Consider the following 21,065-nt stretch of genomic DNA (forward strand, 5'->3'; position numbering starts at 1 on the left):
CCTTCTGCCTTTAAGGGGTACCTTTGGACCACTCGTGCATTTAAGCTTTTTAATACTAAACTGATTTTTGTTTTTTTTTTTCTCTAACCACAGTACTCAGGTGAGCGATGTGGTCCCTGGGCCTCTTGTTTGTTTTAGAATACATAAATTTAAAATGGTGCATTTAACTTTTTTTCCAAGCTTTTAAAATGTATGCTGTAAGCAAAACATTTTAGGTTTTTCTGCATAAAGTCTTTTGTAATACCAAAAAGGAAGGTTTACCTAATGTCTTTGTTTTATTTTTTAAAGAAATAGCCAATGGGCCACAACGCTTATCTGATTAGCTTTGGCCCTGCTGTTCCTCACCAAAATCCGCCAACCTTGTACTACGTACTGTTTATCCACCCTTCATCATGAAGGTTATGAAAAATTTAACATTTACACTATCCCAGGATTCTTACGCCTAATTCTAACCGGGGGTCATGATTTGAACAATTTAAAATCTAAACTAATCCATAATGCTTCCATATACATGTATATTTCAGCTATTCTGTCCCATTTATTCTTGAGAAGAAGAATTTTTAATATTTTCCTATTGATATCAATATGAAAATTAGATCCCATATTGTTGCCCAACCCTACCTAAAGGGGTGGAATGGGGTGAGGGTTGAGGTAATGATACGTGCAATTTAGACTTTAATTCCACTGAAAGAATTATCTTTTAGGAGATAAGAAAACTTCGTGGATTGTATCCTTAACTCGTATTTCTCGAGCTTGATGTGGGAAGATAATAAGTAGGGCATTTTGAAAAACATCAAAAGCTAATGTTAATGATAATGCGTATTTTTTATTTCAAATTTTACTAAGGATCGATATTTTTAAAAAATATATTCTATCTTTATATATTATATAAGAAGGGAGGCTTATAACGGAACACCCTCTAGCAAAAGAATATATAGGCTTATTCTAAATTATTTTTCCGTGACTTTCTGTAGAAACGCACTCGTTTTACCATTACCTTTACCAAAACAAGTACTTCTCTAAACCTTTAAAAAACTAAAAAATCATTTGAAATCATTTTTATGTTAAAGGCGAGGAAAATGTAATTGCAACAGTCATGGTTGTATGTATAATTTATTGAAAAAGTATGTGCTTTTTAAGATTTCGAATTCTATATCCTCTAATAAAGTTCAACTTTACGTCTAAGGTATCTAAAACCCTTAAGGTTTCTAGGGTATGTATAACAATGAAAAATTTTGAACAAAAACTTTACAAGAGTCACACAATAAAAAAAACTGAATCCATCTAATTTTTTCCAGTAATTTGTAACGGAAATAAACTGTGTAACTGTAAACTGAAATAAAAAGAGCTTAAATTATCTGTTTAAAAAGAACAGAAATTATCTTTTAGGATATTGGTACAGGACAAATGAAAAGTTCAATAAAGTACAATCTTAATGGCTGTTAATATGAAACGATGAGGGTCATGTTTAAAGATGTAAAAAAAAAAATGTAGGTCATATTGTGCCGAAAACAAATGTGCAGGCAGTATATTTGTTAATTTGTACTTTCTTAAAACTTAGTTTAAATATGAGTAATTAATTGGCAGCAATAATAAAACTAGTCCTATATTGGTTAAATATCTAGATTTATCCATGGTCATATGAAATTTTTCCTTTTATTTACTTTGGGTAAAAAATCAGCGTATGGCTAATAAATGCTTAAGTTACTTTTATTTGTTTGATTTAGAGTTAACTGCTCTTTCTATTGGAAAATCCAGTAGGTGGCAACACCTCTATCCTCTGCTTCAAGATAAATCTCTCCTCCAAATACTCCAAATACAGGGGCCACCTAGACCTGTTCATTGGGATGCCTTAAGATATATGACGCATTTTGATGGGGCAATTCTCACTAAAGCTGAAACCATATTTGAAAAGGAATGTCTTATGCATTCAATCATTTAAATCAAATTTGGGGTAGAAAAGCTCCAATATTTTTAGCTATACTGGTCAGAGACAAGAAGAGCTTATGCGATAGTAAGGTGTCCGTCGTCCGTCCATCTGTCAGTCTAGTTGTCAATCTGTCTGTAAACATGTTTTTCAAAATGCTACTCCACCTACAGTTTTCATCTGATTTTAATCTAACTTGGCTAACAAGTAGATTATACTAATATGCATTAAATGCACTATTGAATTGGTTTATGATTTCCATGAACGATGTTGCCATGATTACAAAAGATAAACATTTCTATGAACTTCATTTAAAACGCCACTTCCTTCTACAGTTTTGATTTAATTTCAACTCGGCACACAAGAAGACTACACTATGACACATTTTATTTATTGTTTTTTTTTTATTTTAATGATTGGTGTTGTCATGGTTACTAAAATAGAACTTTCTGGGAAATACTTTCAAAATACTACTCCTCCTACAGTTTTGATTTGATTTCAAAAACACTTGGCAAACAAGTAGACTACCATATGAAACATTATTCTTTTTTGTTTTAGATTTCAAGGAACAGTTTTGCCATGGCTTCTTAAATTAGAAATCTCTCTGAAATATTTAAAAATGCTACATGTACTCCTCCTAGTACAGTGACGTGCCAAAATTGATGCAATTTTTTCCCGAAGTTTTTTTATGTTTGTTTTATTCTCTGTGCATTTTGATATATAATTCAAAAACAAGACACTTTTTTAAAAAAAAAATGAGTTGATACAAATTATATGGGGTATGATTTCCCCTTCCAGCCAATTTCAGTTGCTTCCCCTGTTTTAATTCTCTAGTGTTTTCACTGTAAACAATGGAGGGCAGACGACAAGAAATGTCGCAAAGAAAATTGGCTTTTGATTTGTACCTACGAGGCGAAAAACAAAGTGATTTGGCAGAAATATTTTCTGTGAATAAATCTACAATTTCTAGACTTGTGAAGAAATATATTAATGGGGAAGGTATGGAAAAGAGCTCCAATAGAGGTAGGAAGAGTCTGATTGATGAGAGGGGTGACAGAATTTTGATTCGGACTGTGAAGAAGAATAGAAGACAAACTTTGAATGAAATTGTGGATAATTTCAACCAACATGCTACTGACAAGGTGTCTGTTAGGACTGTTCAGAGGAAACTCCATTCTCATGGAATTCATAGACACAAAGTAAGAAAGACCCTCACTGTGTCAGAAGTGAATCGAATACGTCGTGTTCAATGGTGTAAACATATAAAAAATCACAAAGTTGATGACTATTGGAGAAAAGTGATTTTTCAGATGAAACTCAGGTAGTGATATTAAATGAAAATCGTCTGTATGTGTGGAGAACCTAGGATGAAGCGTATCGTCCAGAGTGTGTTGGTCAACATGGCTGCAATGTAAAGTTGAGCGCTATGTTTTGGGGATGTGTGACATATTCAGGAGTGGGGACATTGGTTCCAGTAACTGGAAATATGAACTCTGAGAAGTATATTGAGACCCTTGATGAACATATATGGCCAGTCTTGAAATATGAACTCTGAGAAGTATATTGAGACCCTTGATGAACATTTATGGCCAGTCATTGCGAAACATTTTGGAAATTCGTCATTTTTATTCCAGGATGACAATGCCCCCTGCCATGCCTCACAAATGACAACAGCTTGGAAGCGTGAGAATGATTTAGATTGTCTTGACTGGCCATCACAGTCACCGGACCTCAACATCATTGAAAATGTCTGGGTAATTTTAAAAATTCGACTGAGAAAATCACTGGCAGCAATTAAACCCAAAGATGATTTGATCTCTGAAGTTAGGAACATTTGGTCCTCTCTAACTGTCCCTTATATTAGAAACTTATACCGCACAATTCCAAGAAGATTACATGCTGTAATTACTGCTAAAGGTCACATCACTAAATACTGAAAATTTCAAGTAAGTACCTTTTATAGTTTTTGAATTATGATGGTTTGAAAATGCAAGAAAGTTTGTTTTGAAACAATGACGTCAGGGAAAAGTTGCATCAATTTTGGCACCTCACTGTAGACTACAGGAGACACATTATTTTATATATCGGTTTTTGATTTTGATGAACGGTGTTCCATTACATGTATTGCTAAAAATAAACATTTCTCTTAAATATTTTCCAAATGCTACCACTCCGACTGTTTTAGTCTCAATGCAAAAAGTCTTGTTAAGAAAAGTACTAGACCAGTGGTCATTTTTAAGTGCTAAGTGCAGCGCTAAGCACTTACTGGTGTAGTGTAATGCTGTTACAAAGTTTCAAGTTCAATGCTATTTCTTTCTTCATTTGTTGCGTCTGTGCCATTCCTTGATTCTGTTGGGTCCCATCAATTTTTATACTTTGATCTTGGAGTTTGAAACACTTTTAGAAACATGACAATTAAAAAGAATTTTTGAATGATTAGTGTTTGACTTTTATATTTATCAGGGATATCAATTGACACTAGTCATTTCTTTGGGTAATAACATTATTGATCTATTGACCTTTTAGTTTGTCTTTCATTTGAGAAAAATTAACCTTTGCCATCAACTGATATATAGGGGAAACAGTATTTCACAAACACATCTTGTTTTCCATTGATTTAAAAAAGAAATATTTTTTAAGAAAGAAAATGTCAAGGTAATTTACACCACCCCTACCCCATTTAAACAATAATATTTACCGTACCGTAATTGATTGACGTAGATTGTGAAAATAACAAAAAAGGAGGCCCGTGGGCCATATCGCTCTACCTAGCACATTGGCTAGGAAATAAAGCAGAAATCACTTCAGTATTGAAAATTGAGAAGTTCACATGGGGGGCTGGAATTTTAAACTACCAACTACCTGACGATCCTTCCATGCAAGAAATGACTTTGCTGTTTTTGAGCAGATGATTTTTTCCTATTTATTTATTTGACCCCTCCCCCAAATAGTTGCCCAGCCCTACAACTGGGAGCCCTCAAGCTTGAACAATATGACTTTGTACTACCTTAGAATGTCTCCATATCAACATGATTAAATATGGCCTTTCTGTTCTTGGGGAAAAAAAATTTCCTTGATATGGGCAAAACTTGGATCCCCAATTGTGGCCCACCCTACTCAATCCCTTCCGCCCGTTCATGACTTGGACAAACTTGCATCAACACCACGTGAGGGTGCTTACGTAAAGATATGGCCAATCATGGCTTTGTGGTTCTTAAAGGAGAGTTTAAAAAAATTCTGATGTATTTATTCCAATGGATAATTAATGCCTTCGGCTCAGGTGAGCTAAAAATACAATAAATTGTTTTATAAAACAGGCTTCCTTAAAATTGCGCTGTGTAAACTTTTCAAAATGTGCTCATATTGAACACTGCATAAATGTTAAATGATATACATGCAGTAGTTTTTATTGTGCTAACACTGAATACAACTTGCAATCATTTTAAGTTAGATTTTAAATCAGATTTTATTTTTTGCAGAAGACATGAAGGAGTAAAAGAAGGTTTTGCAGAGAGTTTTATCATTTATGCCATCCAATTTTTAAAAAAAGTATTCATATCTTAATTTGTTGTTGGTGAAGAAACAGAAGTGGCATGTATTACGAAATGCATTGTGTTAATTTTCCAGACTGAGAGAAGGAATTTATACATTTAATGCATTCCTTATAAATTTAATAATTAAATTTGTTTACACCGATTCCCTCACTTTATAAATCCAAACGTTTATGAAACTGCCTATAAATCCGTATCGTCTTTTGACGGTAAATGAGATGAATACTTTCCTTTTATGCATATTTCAGGTACATGTAATAAATGCAGATGATAAAACAAATCGAACTTGCGACTTGTGCCAAAATAAAGTTTAATTTTTAGATGATTAATTTAAGGATAAAAAAATTGAGAAGGGTTGAAATTGTTAAACAAAGTACTCCAAAGTGAGGCCAAGCTTTGACGTGAAGAAGCGTTCTTTAACATATTATTTAATTTTCCCTTGGAGTGCCGAAGTAAAACATTACGAATTATTTATAATATTGGACAACTTTCTTTGTCTTTAACCTACACAACTTTTAAAGTTTTTCAATTGTAACAGTGGGTACCATTGTGGTATGTAAAAGAATGCATTAACTCTTATTTTTTTATTTTCTGTAAGTAAAATATCAAAGTCATTGGGTTAAGCTTCCTTCGTCATGTTCTACCAAGCAAAATAAAAGTTCTGCAAGACAGCTAACACATTGTGAATATTGAATTTCAAACGAAATCCAGTACTGCTAATAATTTACAAGACAAGACAAATATTTCAACGCGATACACATTATACAATTTTTTGAAATATTCTTGTTATAAATAAGATATGTTCAGCGGTAAGTTATTACTGTGTGAGAAAGACGATATATGAATTATTGAGTTTCTCTGATCATCATAATTGACTCTTTAAGTGGTTCGCCTCCTGTCCAGGAATTCCATACCATGTATTCTGGTCCTCTGTCATCTGCAGAGACTCTATATTTCGCGTTAAGATTTGAAAGACTACACCAATAGTACCACCAAGCACCATGGCGTTCTGTTGCACAGCGTCTCCCATTATAGGCAGCTTCGTTGTCTTTAGTAGAAAATCTCTTTTTATTGTGATAGTTGCCCAAACTGTCACCTGTAACAGGATAACATGACAGATGGCAAGTATTAATCTTCATTTTTTGATCTGAGGAATAAGTTGCATTGCCAAAAAGAGAAATATATTCATACATGAATACTCATTCCCATATCCATCAAAATTCTTTGTAATATTATTTTAAATTCTTATGAATATCAATTTCAAAGTACTTTTTGTCTAAAGCCGGATATCACTAAAAGAAATAGTATGTTTCAGTACCGGGTACTTGGCAAAGGAACAGACACGAACTATGATTACTTGTTAGGTTTGACATGTAGTCGGAGACGAGAATCGTACCCGGTACCTACCGACTACAAAGCAAGCACTCTTCCACTTGGCCGGTACAGGTTTTTTTTTTTTAAATAAATGTTTCTAATATGGGCTTAATATGTCCAATCCAAAGTAAAACTAAAATTTAACCGATGCATTTCAAAAAAAAAAAAAGAAAATATGTATTTAGTTACCCGCTGTTCCGGAATATCCGGACACATTTAGTTTAAAGAAAGTGTCCTCACTTCCGAGGGAAAACGTGGAATATTGAGCAAAAGACTTCTCTCTATTAAAACGCTGAAGCTCAATCCGTAGTGTCTGGTTCCCATTTTTAGTTAAAGCATGAATCACATCGTTTCCTACGCAGCACAGTTAAGGTTACAAAAAGGAGGCGGAGCCTAATTTGTACGGGAAAACTTGACTATGACATCATACACAATATACGTCATACAACATTTCTTTAAAATACCACAAAATGAGTTTATTTGCTAATTTAACCAGTAAGAAATCATCAAACTACATAAAAACTTACTACAGCGTGTTGTTTTGTCGTTAGTTAAATCCTACATAAGAAGTTATAAACAAGTCACTGATCGCAATACACTTGTCAATATGACGTCATTTCTTACAAGGTGACGTAATTTGTATGCAGTGAGAGACAGATCAAGTAATATTTTCTCAACAAAATATGTATTCTCTAATTAAATAAAATATTATTTACAGATATTCTATGGGACAATAACTTGAATTTAATGTCTTCTTCGCTATTTTATTAATATATTTTCTGTACATTACGTATTTAATTGACACTGCCGTATATTTGTATGCAAGTACATCGGAGGGTAATGTGGGGGGTCTTTATAAATCGATCTAGTGCAAGGGCATACACTCTATGGATCAAAGTAAGCTTTTACATTTCAACTATAGAACTAATAAGGTATCTGAAAAGTGCTGCGATCCTGATGAAATCGTAAAAACAAGTTTATTATATCAATATTTCATGCCGCTGACCAGCAAAAAATAGAGCACTCGGTCATACAAGTATAATTTTATCAATGAAATTGCAGAATTTAAACAGGATCGCAGCACTTTTTAGGAACTACAATGCTTTTTGAAAATATTTATATACTAAACTTGGAAATTTAACTTGGTTATGCCCTTGCACTAGTGATATTTATATGTAACATCAATACTTCAAGTCAATGTGCTAGAATCGCGTGACTGCCGCGTCACGTGACTATTCTAAATATAAAATATAATTGTCCTTGATATGTAGTTATTAATCATAGTTACAATTATCCGATATAAATAATGTACTAAAAATAATCGCCATCCCGATAACGAATTCATTTTTAAAATACAAAATTTAGCCGATATTTCCATTGCGCGCCTTAACTGTACTGCGTATTGTTATAATGCAAATCAAACACTTAAATATAAGAATACAAATAATAAAAAGGTGTAGTTAAAAATTCAAATTGATGAGTGTGAAATCAACAGACAATTTATGCAAAGGATATATAACAAATCCTTATTAGTTAATAGATACAATACAAATGAATTATCTCTGCATAAAAACATACCTATCCAATAATTTTTAGAGGCATTCCCAAATCCATTTTTATACTCTATCCATGTCCGATAAAAATCAAGGCCACCATCCAGGCGTTTCTGAATGATCTGTAAACAATAATATTTATTATAAGGTTATTTAACTTATATATTCGTGGATATTGGCACGATTTGGCTCTCGGAATGCACGAGCTTGTGAATACATTTGTACCAGTGCCAATATTCACCAATATAAGTTAATTAACTTCTTAAAATTTTATAGCTAACACATCTTTTATTATTGTTCGCAGTCGACTGTAAAGTTTCACGTTACGTCACGATCTAATTTGACAGCTCGCTCAAGGTAAATAGTACCCGCCTCCTAGACGCAAGCTAAATGATTGGTAGTTTCTCCTTATCCCTGATTGGTTTTTCGTGACAGACAATGATAAACAAGAAAAAAGTTGGACATAACCATTTAATTACACGTTTTCAATGTACATTGAACGCCTTTTCTTAGGTGGCACGGATTCATCTGCAATATAAAAAAAAACTAGAAATTATAAAGTGGTAAATATAAAAGATCGGGATTTTTTTTCTTAACATTAAAGTGACATGATTAAAATTATGTAATTAAAACATTAACTCACCCCAGGGACATGGTCGTTTGGACTTGGGGGCCTTCCTAATGCCGCAGGAAACCGCACGGAGTTCGCCTCCAGAATTGGCCGAGCTGGATTTTCTATGTTAATATTCCGAGGTCTGAAACGTCCGCCGTCAAAATTTTTTATTATTGTAGGAAACGTGTGCGATATTTGCTCCAAGTTATCTGGCACCTTTCCGTGAAAATGTTTCTCAAGTTTTGCCGTATCAATGTTGACAATGCCGGATCTTGGTACGTATTGCCCGTTTGCAGTTTTTAGTAAATATTTTCCTTTGTCGCTGTTAATTAGATATCCCCTAATTTTCTGACTGAAAGAGTTTTTAACAGAGTCAGTTGCCTTCACTTTTGTCTCCTGCTCTAACTTTTTATCTCTCAAATTTTTCTCAAGTCGTTTGAGGTGCTCATTTGAACTTTCAACAATTGATTTCTCTTCCGGATGTTTACTTACATCACCGCATTGCTGACTTGTCACACATTTTTCAATAGTGCACTGTCTTGCATTGTGGTCAATTGCAAGTCGCAGATGGCAATTTCCGCATTGCTTACCGGTAAAGTTTCCGATATTTTGGGGGGCTGTACAGTATTTTTCTTGCATACTCAATGCGTAATCCTTTGCACTTTCTACTTCTGTCTCCAATTCTTCTATGTAATTGTTAAGATCTTTTATGGACTGTTCGATTGGCGATTGGTAGGTGTAAAAATCGAGAAATTCATCACTCTGATTATAGGTGCTTTTAGTAAATGTGGGTGTCTGGAAATTCAACTCCTTTCGAGCTACCGTTTCTCCGGATCGAGGATTATTTAACGACTGGAAATGTCCCGGCGACGTTCCTTCGGATACTTTAATATTAACGACAGGGATTTCGTCTGAACCTGATGTGCGCACGGTCCTGAGGAATTTTGAGAAATTAGCTGGAGAAAGATCCACATAATCTCCCTCTTTGTCCTTGTATGACATTCTTAGCATCGGCATTCGGCTGATGTATTTTATCTGGGACTGTATGACTGCTTCCAGTCCGATGTATCCAAGAGACATCAGCTCAGTAAATACTATTGAAATAGGCGAGACTCGACTTTCATTGTAGAACATATAGTGAATCTTCAAATCAATCTCATCAGCTGCGTTTTGAACTTCTTTTGATAGCGCCATTTTTGACAACTAAAGTCTAATGACTTAATGTAAAGATCTCGTGCAAAATTTGATTGACCAATCAAACAACGAGATAGTTCCCGCTACATAAAAAAAATCCATATTATGTATAAAAATAAAACATGACCTTCAACCTTTTGCGCAATTTGCAGAGAATCATAGGTACCCCCTGCATAAAAAAAATTCCAAATTATGTACAAAAATAAAACTTGACCTTCAACCTTTTGTACAATTTGCTGAGAATCTATAGGTAAGGGAGAAATATACCTAATTAAAACCTAAACCCTGTTTATTTGAAGTTCAAGAATTAGTAACGTAGGGGCGGGGGCCTCACCGGGGGCTATTGCCTCTCTTTTAGATGGGGGGAGGGGGTGAACAAGACTGCCTTAAACTGTGTTTTGTGCCTCGTCCACGCATACTTACTTTGAGTGTAGCATCATATAGTTTGAACATCAGGGATTTAAAGATAGGCCTTGCTGTGATTTTTATGCGATGATCAATATAAGTACTGTGTAGATTATTAATGAGAAGTCGAGGGATGTGGGTGGGGCGAGGACATACATGTATATTTGTGTACCTGTGTGCAGTTTTTTTTTTGTACCCCTCCACTTTACAATAGCAAATCTATTATTGAATAAACTCCGTAGGAATGTAGTAACCAGGCACGCATGAAACAGGGAGGGATGGCCTTCCTACTTTTTTCAAACATAACTTTAACTATTGAAATGTTCATTGAAAAGCTCTCCCCACCCCCCACCCCCTTTCAGTAAAGTAAAATAAGGGTAATGTAGTACACGTGTTGCATAAAAAAAAGATACCAAAAGAAGTTATTATTTTAAAAAAGTTGGTCTACCCAATTCGAATACCCCCCCCCCCCTTTCAAGAAATGGATTTCGAGTTTTGGTGAAAAAAAATTATATCTTTTGCATGTCAATTTTTCTTTTCAGATAAGCATTTTTTTTTTCTGGCTGCCCCACCCCTCACTTTTAAAAACGATGCTATATATAGAGTAACAACAAAAAAAAAAGTTTCGATACCGATACTTCCTGTCTTTATATACCCTAATACATACTAACGACTGCAAATTGTTTTAATTGATTTTTAAGGCATGTTGTCGAATCAAAAAAGAAATAGCGCAGGGAGGGTCTATGACAAGGGACTTCCTACAGGAATTGACTATCGAAGGAGTGTCATTGATTACATGGAAAGAAATGGCGCAAGGCTCGGAGAATACTCTTTACCAAGAGGACTTTGTACAAAAGCGGCACAGGAATTTAAATTAAACCCAGTTACAATTAAAAGATTTTGGATGCATTATTGTAATAAAGGGGTTGTAAAAGTCCCAGTTAATAAACCCAATGAAAGAAGTAAAAGGAAATTAACGGAAGAAGATGTGGAGTACGTTCATGTCTTGAAAAAAGTGAGACCATCAATGCCTTTTTCATCGATTAGGGATGAACTGTTGAAAAAAGTACAATTTCTAGGTCATTGCGAAATGACTTAAACATGACCTATAAGCGGATATCAAAAATAAACAAAAACAGATTTACTCCACAAAATTTGAATTACACGCAACATTTCATCAATCTCATTAACCAAAATGATCCATACACACTAAAATTTATGGACGAAATGGGAATAACACTCTCAGATGGGCAAAATGATTATGGACATTCTACAAAGGGTCTTCCATGTATCGAATTAACTCGATACAATCGCCATGCAAACGTTACTGTAAATGCCATAGTAGGAATAAGTGGAGTAAAATATGTGAAAATATTTGATGGACCATCTAATGGTAACGAATATGTTCAATTTATTGCAGAGGCTACACAAAGTTTTACCGACGAGGGGGAACCTGTCTTTCACCCGGGGGATATTTTGATAGCCGACAACGCAGCAATACATCACAACAGGGCAGAAAGGGAGCTTCGCAATTATTTGCCAACAGTGGGAGTCGAATATTCCTTTTTGCCTACATATTCCCCTGATTTGAACCCAGTGGAAGCAGTGTTTCGTAAAATAAAGAAAATTTTGAAAGCAGATAGATACATCACATTATTGAATGTCGATTTAAAAATTGCTGTTTATGAGGCTTTTAAAGAGATAACGTCAGCTGATACCTTGTCGTTTTTCAAAAATACAGAGTACATTATCAATTATTAAAGTGAGATCTATGCATATATGTTTTTTTTTATTCTTTTCATGATATCTATGTGATAAAGAATTACAAACAGGATGCAGCTCAATCTAATTAAAGATTAGATTTGTATCTCCGCTTCTCGACGATGCCCTACATAGTATATACATTGCATATCATAGAGATGTGGGTACAAGTTAAACAGTCCCAGATACAAGTACACTGACTATAAGCTGCGACTGACTTCTTTGTTCTTTGAACAGTCTGATTTTAGGACCCGATTCTACTGGGTATAAAGATAATTGGGAATATATTTCAACAAAGCGTAATATTAAATTGGATTATCAGCAGTGTAGTTATTATTTTCATTTTGAATTTCAGAGAGACCATACAGTAATTTTTTTCCGGGACAGCTAGCGCTTATAATGACACCGAGCTTGTGTTTTTAAAATCCAAAACTTTCATTGTCCAAAGAAGACACTCTCTGTATTAATATTTTTAAATAAATTATGTATACAATTTATGTTCATTACTAGAAAAATTGAGCTCTTCGCTTTTTACTTTTATAAGAAAATTCCTACCAATGAAAACATAATGAATTTCAGTTTGCGATAATTATAAAGAAATCAAATTATATACCATAAGAGTTTCTATTTTTATATAATATTTGCTCATATAGTTTATTTTAATATCCAACCGATAGCGCATAAAGATTGCGATGTTCTTTTTTTCTGTAATATGATGATTTATTTCTTGATAAGCATTAAAAAATGTTCAAATATTTAAAATTAAAAAAAAATTCCGAGTTGTTCGTCCGAACTTTCGATGTAATACTTGACTCTGCCTAAAAAATGAGTTGACCAATCAAACAGATCTTATGTAGGAGGCGTGTATTGTTTACGCCGGGCGCATCTGTCAAACTAGATCGTGACGTAACGTGAAACTTTACAGTCGACTGCGAACCATAATATCAATTTATATTAATTATGTCACTTTAATAATTCAAATTAATGAGAATTTTCAGAATAAGTATTTAAATTAACGTCTGGTCTTTGAGTGTTCAATATAGCATCATTTAAATGACCCTGTCAAGCATTAGAAAATATTTTAACTGCTTATTGGGGAATTATTGAGGCTAATCCGTACAAAATCATGAATAAACTAGAGCAAAGCTCGTTGCAAAGCAACGAGAAGATCTTCCGTCCTGTTTGACCGGAAGTAGCGTTGATTTTTTTTTAAAATGAGAAATAATGCGCAAAAATGCTTTGAATCCTCTAAAGCTATGTTAATTAATGCAAAATTAAGCCATTTTTGCTACTTCCGGTTTGATCGGAAGTGACGACGATTAATTTTTAAGCTCCCAAAGACATACGTTATCCAAAAACTTGTCAAAAACGGTAAAAATACGCGTTTTCCGACTACTTCCGGTTTGGCCGGAAGTGACGACGCTGGACGTATTTTGACGACTTCATTAAATTAAGCATAAAATTTTCAACAACTTTGCTTCTTTGATGTATAACAAATTCTCAATACTTTTTGAGATATTTGGGAAAAACTTTCGGCCCCTCTAGACCCCTTGATTTAGGGGTCAGCCCTATTTCCGAGATATCATTTGAAAGATCTTCTAATTCTGCACAAATTATGTTCTATATATTTTAACAAAATATTTTTAGTTTAGAAGATAAAAAGCAAAATATGAGTAAATTTTGGTTCTTTTAAGCGTTCTAATTTTTGACCCCAATATGGCGCCATTTTGAATAGAGAAATCGAAAAACAAAAACCGATGTGCACAACTTCAATCCTACTATTATCCAAAATCAGTAGAATTTCTGCTCCAGATTTAGCCGTCTCTTAGCCTTTGTCTGGAAACGAAAGCCTATAAATTTTCGTTTAAAGGGCAATAACTCAAAACCGGAAGTGACTTTTTGAAATTTTAGTCAGCATTCTGATAGAATTTATAAACGTCTATAACCTCTGAAAATTTGAGCGAAATCCGTTGAGAATTGAGTGAGATATGAGGCCTCAAAGTTGCGGTCTAGGAAGCAGAAGAAAAAAAAAGAATAACTAGAAACGATCTCGTTGCGAGCAACGAGAGGTCTTCCGTCCGATCCAAAAAATAACCCTAAAATCGAGCTGAAAATCTATTAAACATTTTGTTGGACACATTGGTAGTTGAAACTGGTCACTAGCGTGAAAATCCAATACGCTTATCGATTACTTTAATTAAACAACTTGTCTAAATTCACTTGTATGTACATGTAATTCTGCAACAGTTAATCTGTCTTGTAATTATGAAAGGAGGGTCACTATTCATAATTTCGCGCCAAACGCCACGAGTAAATCTTAGCGCCTTTCCCTTGCCCAAGTTGGAATGTTATATTAAATAGGTGAGATAGCTTCAACCAAACCAAATAACAAAAGAGCGTTCTTATAAATTTCGTGGAGTGGAAAGTATATTTAACACATACATGTAATATATCGTATATAGGCAGATAACACTAAAGCAGTGAAACAGCTATGAATGGTTCATTTTTTTTTAAAAAATTCCTGTTAATCACGAAAGTTGACTATTCCGATTACCTACACTTTCACGATAAAGGTTGTGTGTTTCACCGAAAAAATGCCTCGATCGTCCTACGAGGGTCAAGGAATAAGATTCCATTATGTTCAATAACTTGCATTGAAAAAAAAATGGTTTATATAAAAAGTCAATTAAACAGTCTTAAAAATAGTTGTCTTATAAAAAAATTTCTTATTATAACAGTTGTCTTTTCTATTAATTTAATATGACACAAGTTTGCACCAGGGAAAACAATGGTCACGTTTCATACTTACTATATATATTGTTTCTTGAAAAACTATTACTTCTAACTACGATTTAAGCTATGTGTTTCCGTGATGCAAAATAAAAGATAGTAGGTATTGTACTTCATTTGCACATTCATTCTTTTCCATTTCTAATTTGAGAAACAACTAAAACCAGTTAAAGAAGACGTGTAATGAGGATTTAGATTATAAATGCAGTTTGACACAGAATTGCAACGTACCTACGTCGTGACAATCCAAGTATTCCTTCACATTTCATTGCTCCTTATGTTACTTTCGTTCAAGCAAACGCTCGGCTGCCTTTGTAAACCCCTATTGCAAAATGTCGGAATTTACAGAGACCGCCGCCATTTTGGTCCCGCTTCAAATTTTTGATTATTAATATCTCGAGTTTGGATTTATCAATTTAAAAACAAATTATATATTCAGCCTAATCTAAAATGTTTCTATTAGCCATACCAATATAATTTGAAAATATTGAAAAACAAAAAAGTTAGAAACTTCGACTTTTTAAATTCGCCTGCCGTAACGACAGGAAGTAGAGACGACGTACAAATGATCGCGTCCTGGAAAGTACTTATCACGATCTAAAATCCCTGAAAGTTTCACAGTGATATCTTTTACCGTTCTTGAGATTAACCACGGACAAAATGTCATTTTAAAATCAGAAAATTGTCTGTAACTTGGCACCAGAAAGGAATTTCCAAAAAATCTCTCGGATAAAATAACTTCAGATACCAACACATTGTTCCTGCAAATTTCATGAAAATCCATCCAGTAGTCTTCGAGAAATCGCGTGCACAAAATTAGATGGTCAGGAAAATAATAATAATAATAACTAGAAACGATCTCGTTGCGAGCAACGAGTAGGTCTTCCGTCCGATTCCGAAAAATAACCCATAAAATCGAGCCGAAAATGGATTAAACATATCTTGGACACACTGGTAATTGAAACGGGTCACTAGCGTAAAAATCCAATACGCTTATCAATTACGCTATTTGAACAACTACTCTTACTTCACTTGTATGTACATATAATTCTGCAACAGTTAATCTGTCTTGGAATTATGAAAGAAGGGTCACTATTCTATTATAATTTCGCGCCAAACGCAACGAGTAAATCTTAGCGAATTTCTCTTGGAATGTTCATGGTCCTTCGGATGAGACGGTATAGACCGACACCCCGTGTCACAGCAGGTGTGGCAGGATAAAGATCCCTCCCTGCTCAATGGCCCTAAGTGCCTAGCATAGGCCCAAATTTGCAGCCCTTCACCGGCAATGGTGCCGTCTCCATATCAGTGAAATATTCTGGAGAGGGACGTTAAACTGTATACAATCAATCGTATATACGCAAATAACACTAAAGCACTGAAACAGCTATGAATGGTTAATTTTTCAATTTTCAATCACGAAAGTTGACTATTCCGATTACTTACACTTTCATGAAAAAGGTGGTATGTTTCACCGAAAAAAAATGCCTCGATCGCCCTACGAAGGTCAAGAAATAAGATTCCATTATGTTCAATAACTTGCATTGAGAAAATAAAATGTTTATATAGGTCAATTAAACGGTCTTTGAAAAATTGTTATCTTTAAAAATAAAATATTTTATTATTGTAACAGTTGTCCTTTCTATTGATTTAATATGACACAAGTGTCCATTAGAAAACAGTGGTCACGTTTTTTTCTTTCACTACATTCTTGAAAAACTATTAATTATAACTATGATTTGAGCTATGTGTTACCGTGATGCAAAACAAAAGATATAGATATTGTACTTCATTTGCACATTAATTCTTTTCTATTTCTACTTTGAGAAACAACCAAAACCAATTAAAGAAGACTGGTAAGTAGACCTTGGATAATAAATGTAGTTTGACACCGAATTGCAACGAACCTACGACGTGACAATCCAAGTATTCCTACACATTTCATTGCTCCTTATGTTACTTTCGTTCAAGCAAACGCTCGGCTGCCTCTGTAAACCCCTATTGCGAAATGTCTGAATTGACAGAGACCGCCGCCATTAAGATCACGCTTCAGACTTTTGAATGTTAATATCTCGAGTTCGAATTCATCAATTTACAAACAAATTATATATTCAGCCTAATGAGAAATGTATCTATCAACCATACAAATATGATTTGAAAACATTGAAAAACAAAAAAGTTCAAAAATTTGACTTTTTTTCTTTGCATGCCGTTACGACAGGAAGTAGAGACGATGTACAAAAGATCGCGTCTTGGATAGTACTTATCACGATCTATAATTCCTGAAAGTTTCACAGTGATATCTTTTACCGTTCTTTAGATTATCCGCGAACAAAATGTCAATTTAAAATCAGAAAATTGTCTGTAACTTGGCACCAGAAGGGAATTTCCAAAAAATCTCCAGGATATAATAAATGCAGATAGGAACACATTGTTCCTGCAAATTTCATAAAAATCCATCCAGTTGTCTTCGAGAAATCACGTGCACAAAATTTGATGGTCAGAAAAATAATAATTATAATGAGCTCAGGCAAGCTTCAACACCTTTTGCGCTGGAAAGATATAAACTCAAAAAAGCAATTTAGGAATCCTTCCTCTACCTTCACTGAAAATCTCAAGTCAATATCTTCATTCGTTTTTTAGTGATTGCCCGGAGAAGCTGACCCTCTTAAAATAAGCAAATCGTCCATATCTCACGACCGGAAGTGACGACGTACTTATAAAAAATTTCCAATAAGGTTCAGACCAATATCTATCAGATCTGAAAGTTTCGTGAAAATCGACCGAGCCGTTTACGAGAACTGGCGTGCACAAAAATCGGTAAGAAAAAAAATAATAATAATAGGGAAAAAGAAACCGAACGAAAACAATAAGGTCTTCCGTTGGAAACGGAAGACCTTAATAAGAAACAGTAGAATCACTATAAGGTCTTCCGTGAAGACGGAAGACCTTAATAATCTTTACCAACAGAATCAGTAGAAGGTCTTCCGTTGGAAACGGAAGACCTTAATAATTACAATTTGCGTGAAAATAAATACATCTTACCTAACTGCCACTACCCATTATAAATTTGTCTTTGATAATTTGAACAGACGGCCTTTAATCATTTCTACTCTATGGATTTTGATAATTTTTCGTTAAATAAATTTTACTGTTATATTTATTGTTTTAAGATTAAAAAATCCCAGGGGGATTATATACCTTTTCTGTAAAGGTAGAATTTTTTACATATGGCAGTGTGTACAAAAACTTGAGTAATATAAAATTGTTTAAGCAATTATCATTATCATTATGTAAAAGGCTTCAAAAACCAATTCCGAATTTAAAACTTGTGTTGTTCTTTTGCTTTTTCTCTAGATCTGCACGCGAGTACAGTAACACTTCTAAATTGCAGATTAAAATTTAACTTTATTCATGTTATGTTAGGGTGAAATCACCCCTAACATAACATCGTGTTTAGAAAATGTTATTAGGAAGAAAAGTGGTGATCTTTCGACTGAAATTTTTTATTTAGTTGCTAATGTTTTAAGACATTTTTCATTCGTCACTCTTAGGAAGAGATGTAATGACATCAAGATCAAGTTGTGTAAAAATTGTTTTCATGATAAACTCTTACATCTGTAACTGTCTCATATTTTCTACATTTGACGTTGAAATAGCTTATAAAAGGAAATGTTATCGAGTAAGCGCTATTAGTTCAGAACTTCTCCTGCATCTGTCGACATGATGGCATCATGATATTAATTTGTTTAAATCGTTTTCATGATAAGCTTTAACATCGGAAACTCTTATATTTTCTACATTTGAAGTTCAAGTGGCTAAGAATAGAAATAATTCACAATCTGTTAATATTCAAAAATGAAAACTACTCACCGTCCACCCGCCTCCATCTGTCGTCATGTCACAGAAAACCTCTCTCCGGCCGGTGTCTGGATAAATAACATATACCCCATTTTGTCCTTTCTTGCTTGGGTCTCTTTTCACAATATCTGAACAGTCTTTATATACCTTTTCTGTAAAGTTAGGGGAAAAAAATCAATAATGAATATTTATGCCTTAATATTAACAATCCTTACAAAGATGAATATGATTCGTGGACAATTTCAGTACTCTCCAATCAAAATGTTCTTTGTTAATATGTTTGACAACATCCCCTTTCTGCTTAGAGGCTAACAAATTATGTTATGGAAGAAAATGTGCATTAATTATTATAAACACACTCAGACAGATTTTTATTTAACAGAACATCGTAAAATTGATTGTTTGGTTGATTGAATGATGTTTATTGTCTCATAGAAAACTTTTCACTCATTTACAGACGGCACCTGCTTTAGATGACAAACCACAAATTTTGACCTATTGATGTTTTTTTCGGCTATAACAGGGAAAGAGTTGCTTCTCATCAACGCCTTCCGTAAAATAGAACCTTAGATTTGAAGACCTAATTCAAGGACCTCGGGCATTCGTCCCAAGTCTCAGGTACTTAGGGTATTAATAGCCCTGGCTATTTTTTTAAAATCTTAGGTCTGAAGCAGTGCGTTAAAGCAAATCGAACTCCAAAAAAACTTTGATTTGAATGTTGTATTCATCACCTGAAAAATATAGTAAAACATCTTATATATTACCTTTTAAAACAGGCACACAGTTACCCCGAAGGCAGATTGCATCCTCGGTGCAGATATGCATGGGACAATCGGCCGCCAGGTGCTGAAAATAATTCGTCTTAGAGTGATAACTTGTTTCATTTTAGATCGCATTACTAAATATAAAGAAGATGGGAGAACAAGGCGGGCAGAATGCCTATCGCCTTCGATATTAAGAAATATATTCATTATATGAACTGAGCATTTCAATTAACTTCTAATTGTTGAAATTTTTGAAATTATGAGAAAAAAAACTTTTCCGTGAGAAAAACAATCTCTTAAGAAAACAAATCTGTCCTAAAATAAACAAATGGCATTCGTGGGATTCGAACCCTCGCAATAAAAATCCGATGTATCAATAGCATAGTGATTTGAGACTTACGCGTTAACCACTATGCTACATCACTCATAATGATTTTTGGCATTTAAATCTTGTTTGTGATATGACAAGCAACTTAATGAACTTGAGGTATTTCTCGGAAAGATACGAATGTTGTGTCATAAAAGTGTACTTTTAAGGTATAGTGGGTCTTCGCTCCATGTTTTTGTAAACCAAAAAATGTGTATTTCATTGCAAACTTTTAGGATCATCTTTCAAAAAAATGGAGCGAAGAGCCACCAATATTGAATTTTTTTTAAAAGTATGAGAAAATGATCGTTTTTGTTCTTTTTAGTGTATGTAAGCTTAAGGCTTTTTCATAGGCAAATATTGTCTGATTTGGTGAGATTTTTGTAAATTGTAGAGATTTTACATTAAGAATACTTCAATGCTAGATGAAATATCAATTTAAATTTGGATTTAATTGAGATTAAAATTTTCACTTCTTATCTGTCGCACTATAGGCACTTCGCCCGCCTTATCCCCCCATCTTCTTTATACAAATGCTTCAATGTTCGCTACTTAGCGTCTGATACAGTGCTTACCTTTGGAAAATTTTCACGGTCAACATGAATGATGCGGCCCTCGGTCATTAGGCTAGTGCCATTTTTGATGGCAAATCTTGTGTTTAGCCGGCAAGTCTTTTTTTCACGTATCCAATCCACAGAGAGACACAGCTCAAATTTGTTACAGACCATCTTACACATTCCCATTTCAGCATTTGTCAAAAGGTTGAAATCGGGTACAGAATTTTCATAATTGTAAATGATCAAAGATGTTGGGTCGAAGCACTGAGAGTAGCATGTCTGTAATAGAGTTAAGGTTTGTACAACAAGGTACACAGTGATCACCTTAGGACTTCCAGCTAGTTCCAT

At 34.1% G+C, this 21,065-nt stretch overlaps 1 protein-coding gene and 1 pseudogene across 1 annotated transcript; both read right to left on the minus strand.

Moving 5' to 3' along the window:
• Positions 1-7,033: 7,033 nt before the first annotated feature.
• On the minus strand, positions 7,034-21,065 carry LOC134276594 (ficolin-1-like). Its single transcript, XM_062758828.1, has 5 exons — positions 20,736-21,065; positions 19,794-19,875; positions 19,042-19,181; positions 8,431-8,527; positions 7,034-7,206 (listed from the first exon to the last, which is right to left on the minus strand). The coding sequence occupies exons 1-5, from the start codon at positions 21,063-21,065 to the stop codon at positions 7,034-7,036; spliced, it is 822 nt and encodes a 273-aa protein (XP_062614812.1).
• On the minus strand, positions 8,881-10,212 carry LOC134276585 (uncharacterized; annotated as a pseudogene).

Source organism: Saccostrea cucullata, unplaced genomic scaffold (assembly GCF_032062105.1).
Source record: "Saccostrea cucullata isolate Sc308-1 unplaced genomic scaffold, CSIRO_AGI_Scuc_v1 ctg3707, whole genome shotgun sequence".
NCBI lineage: Eukaryota > Metazoa > Mollusca > Bivalvia > Ostreida > Ostreidae > Saccostrea > Saccostrea cuccullata.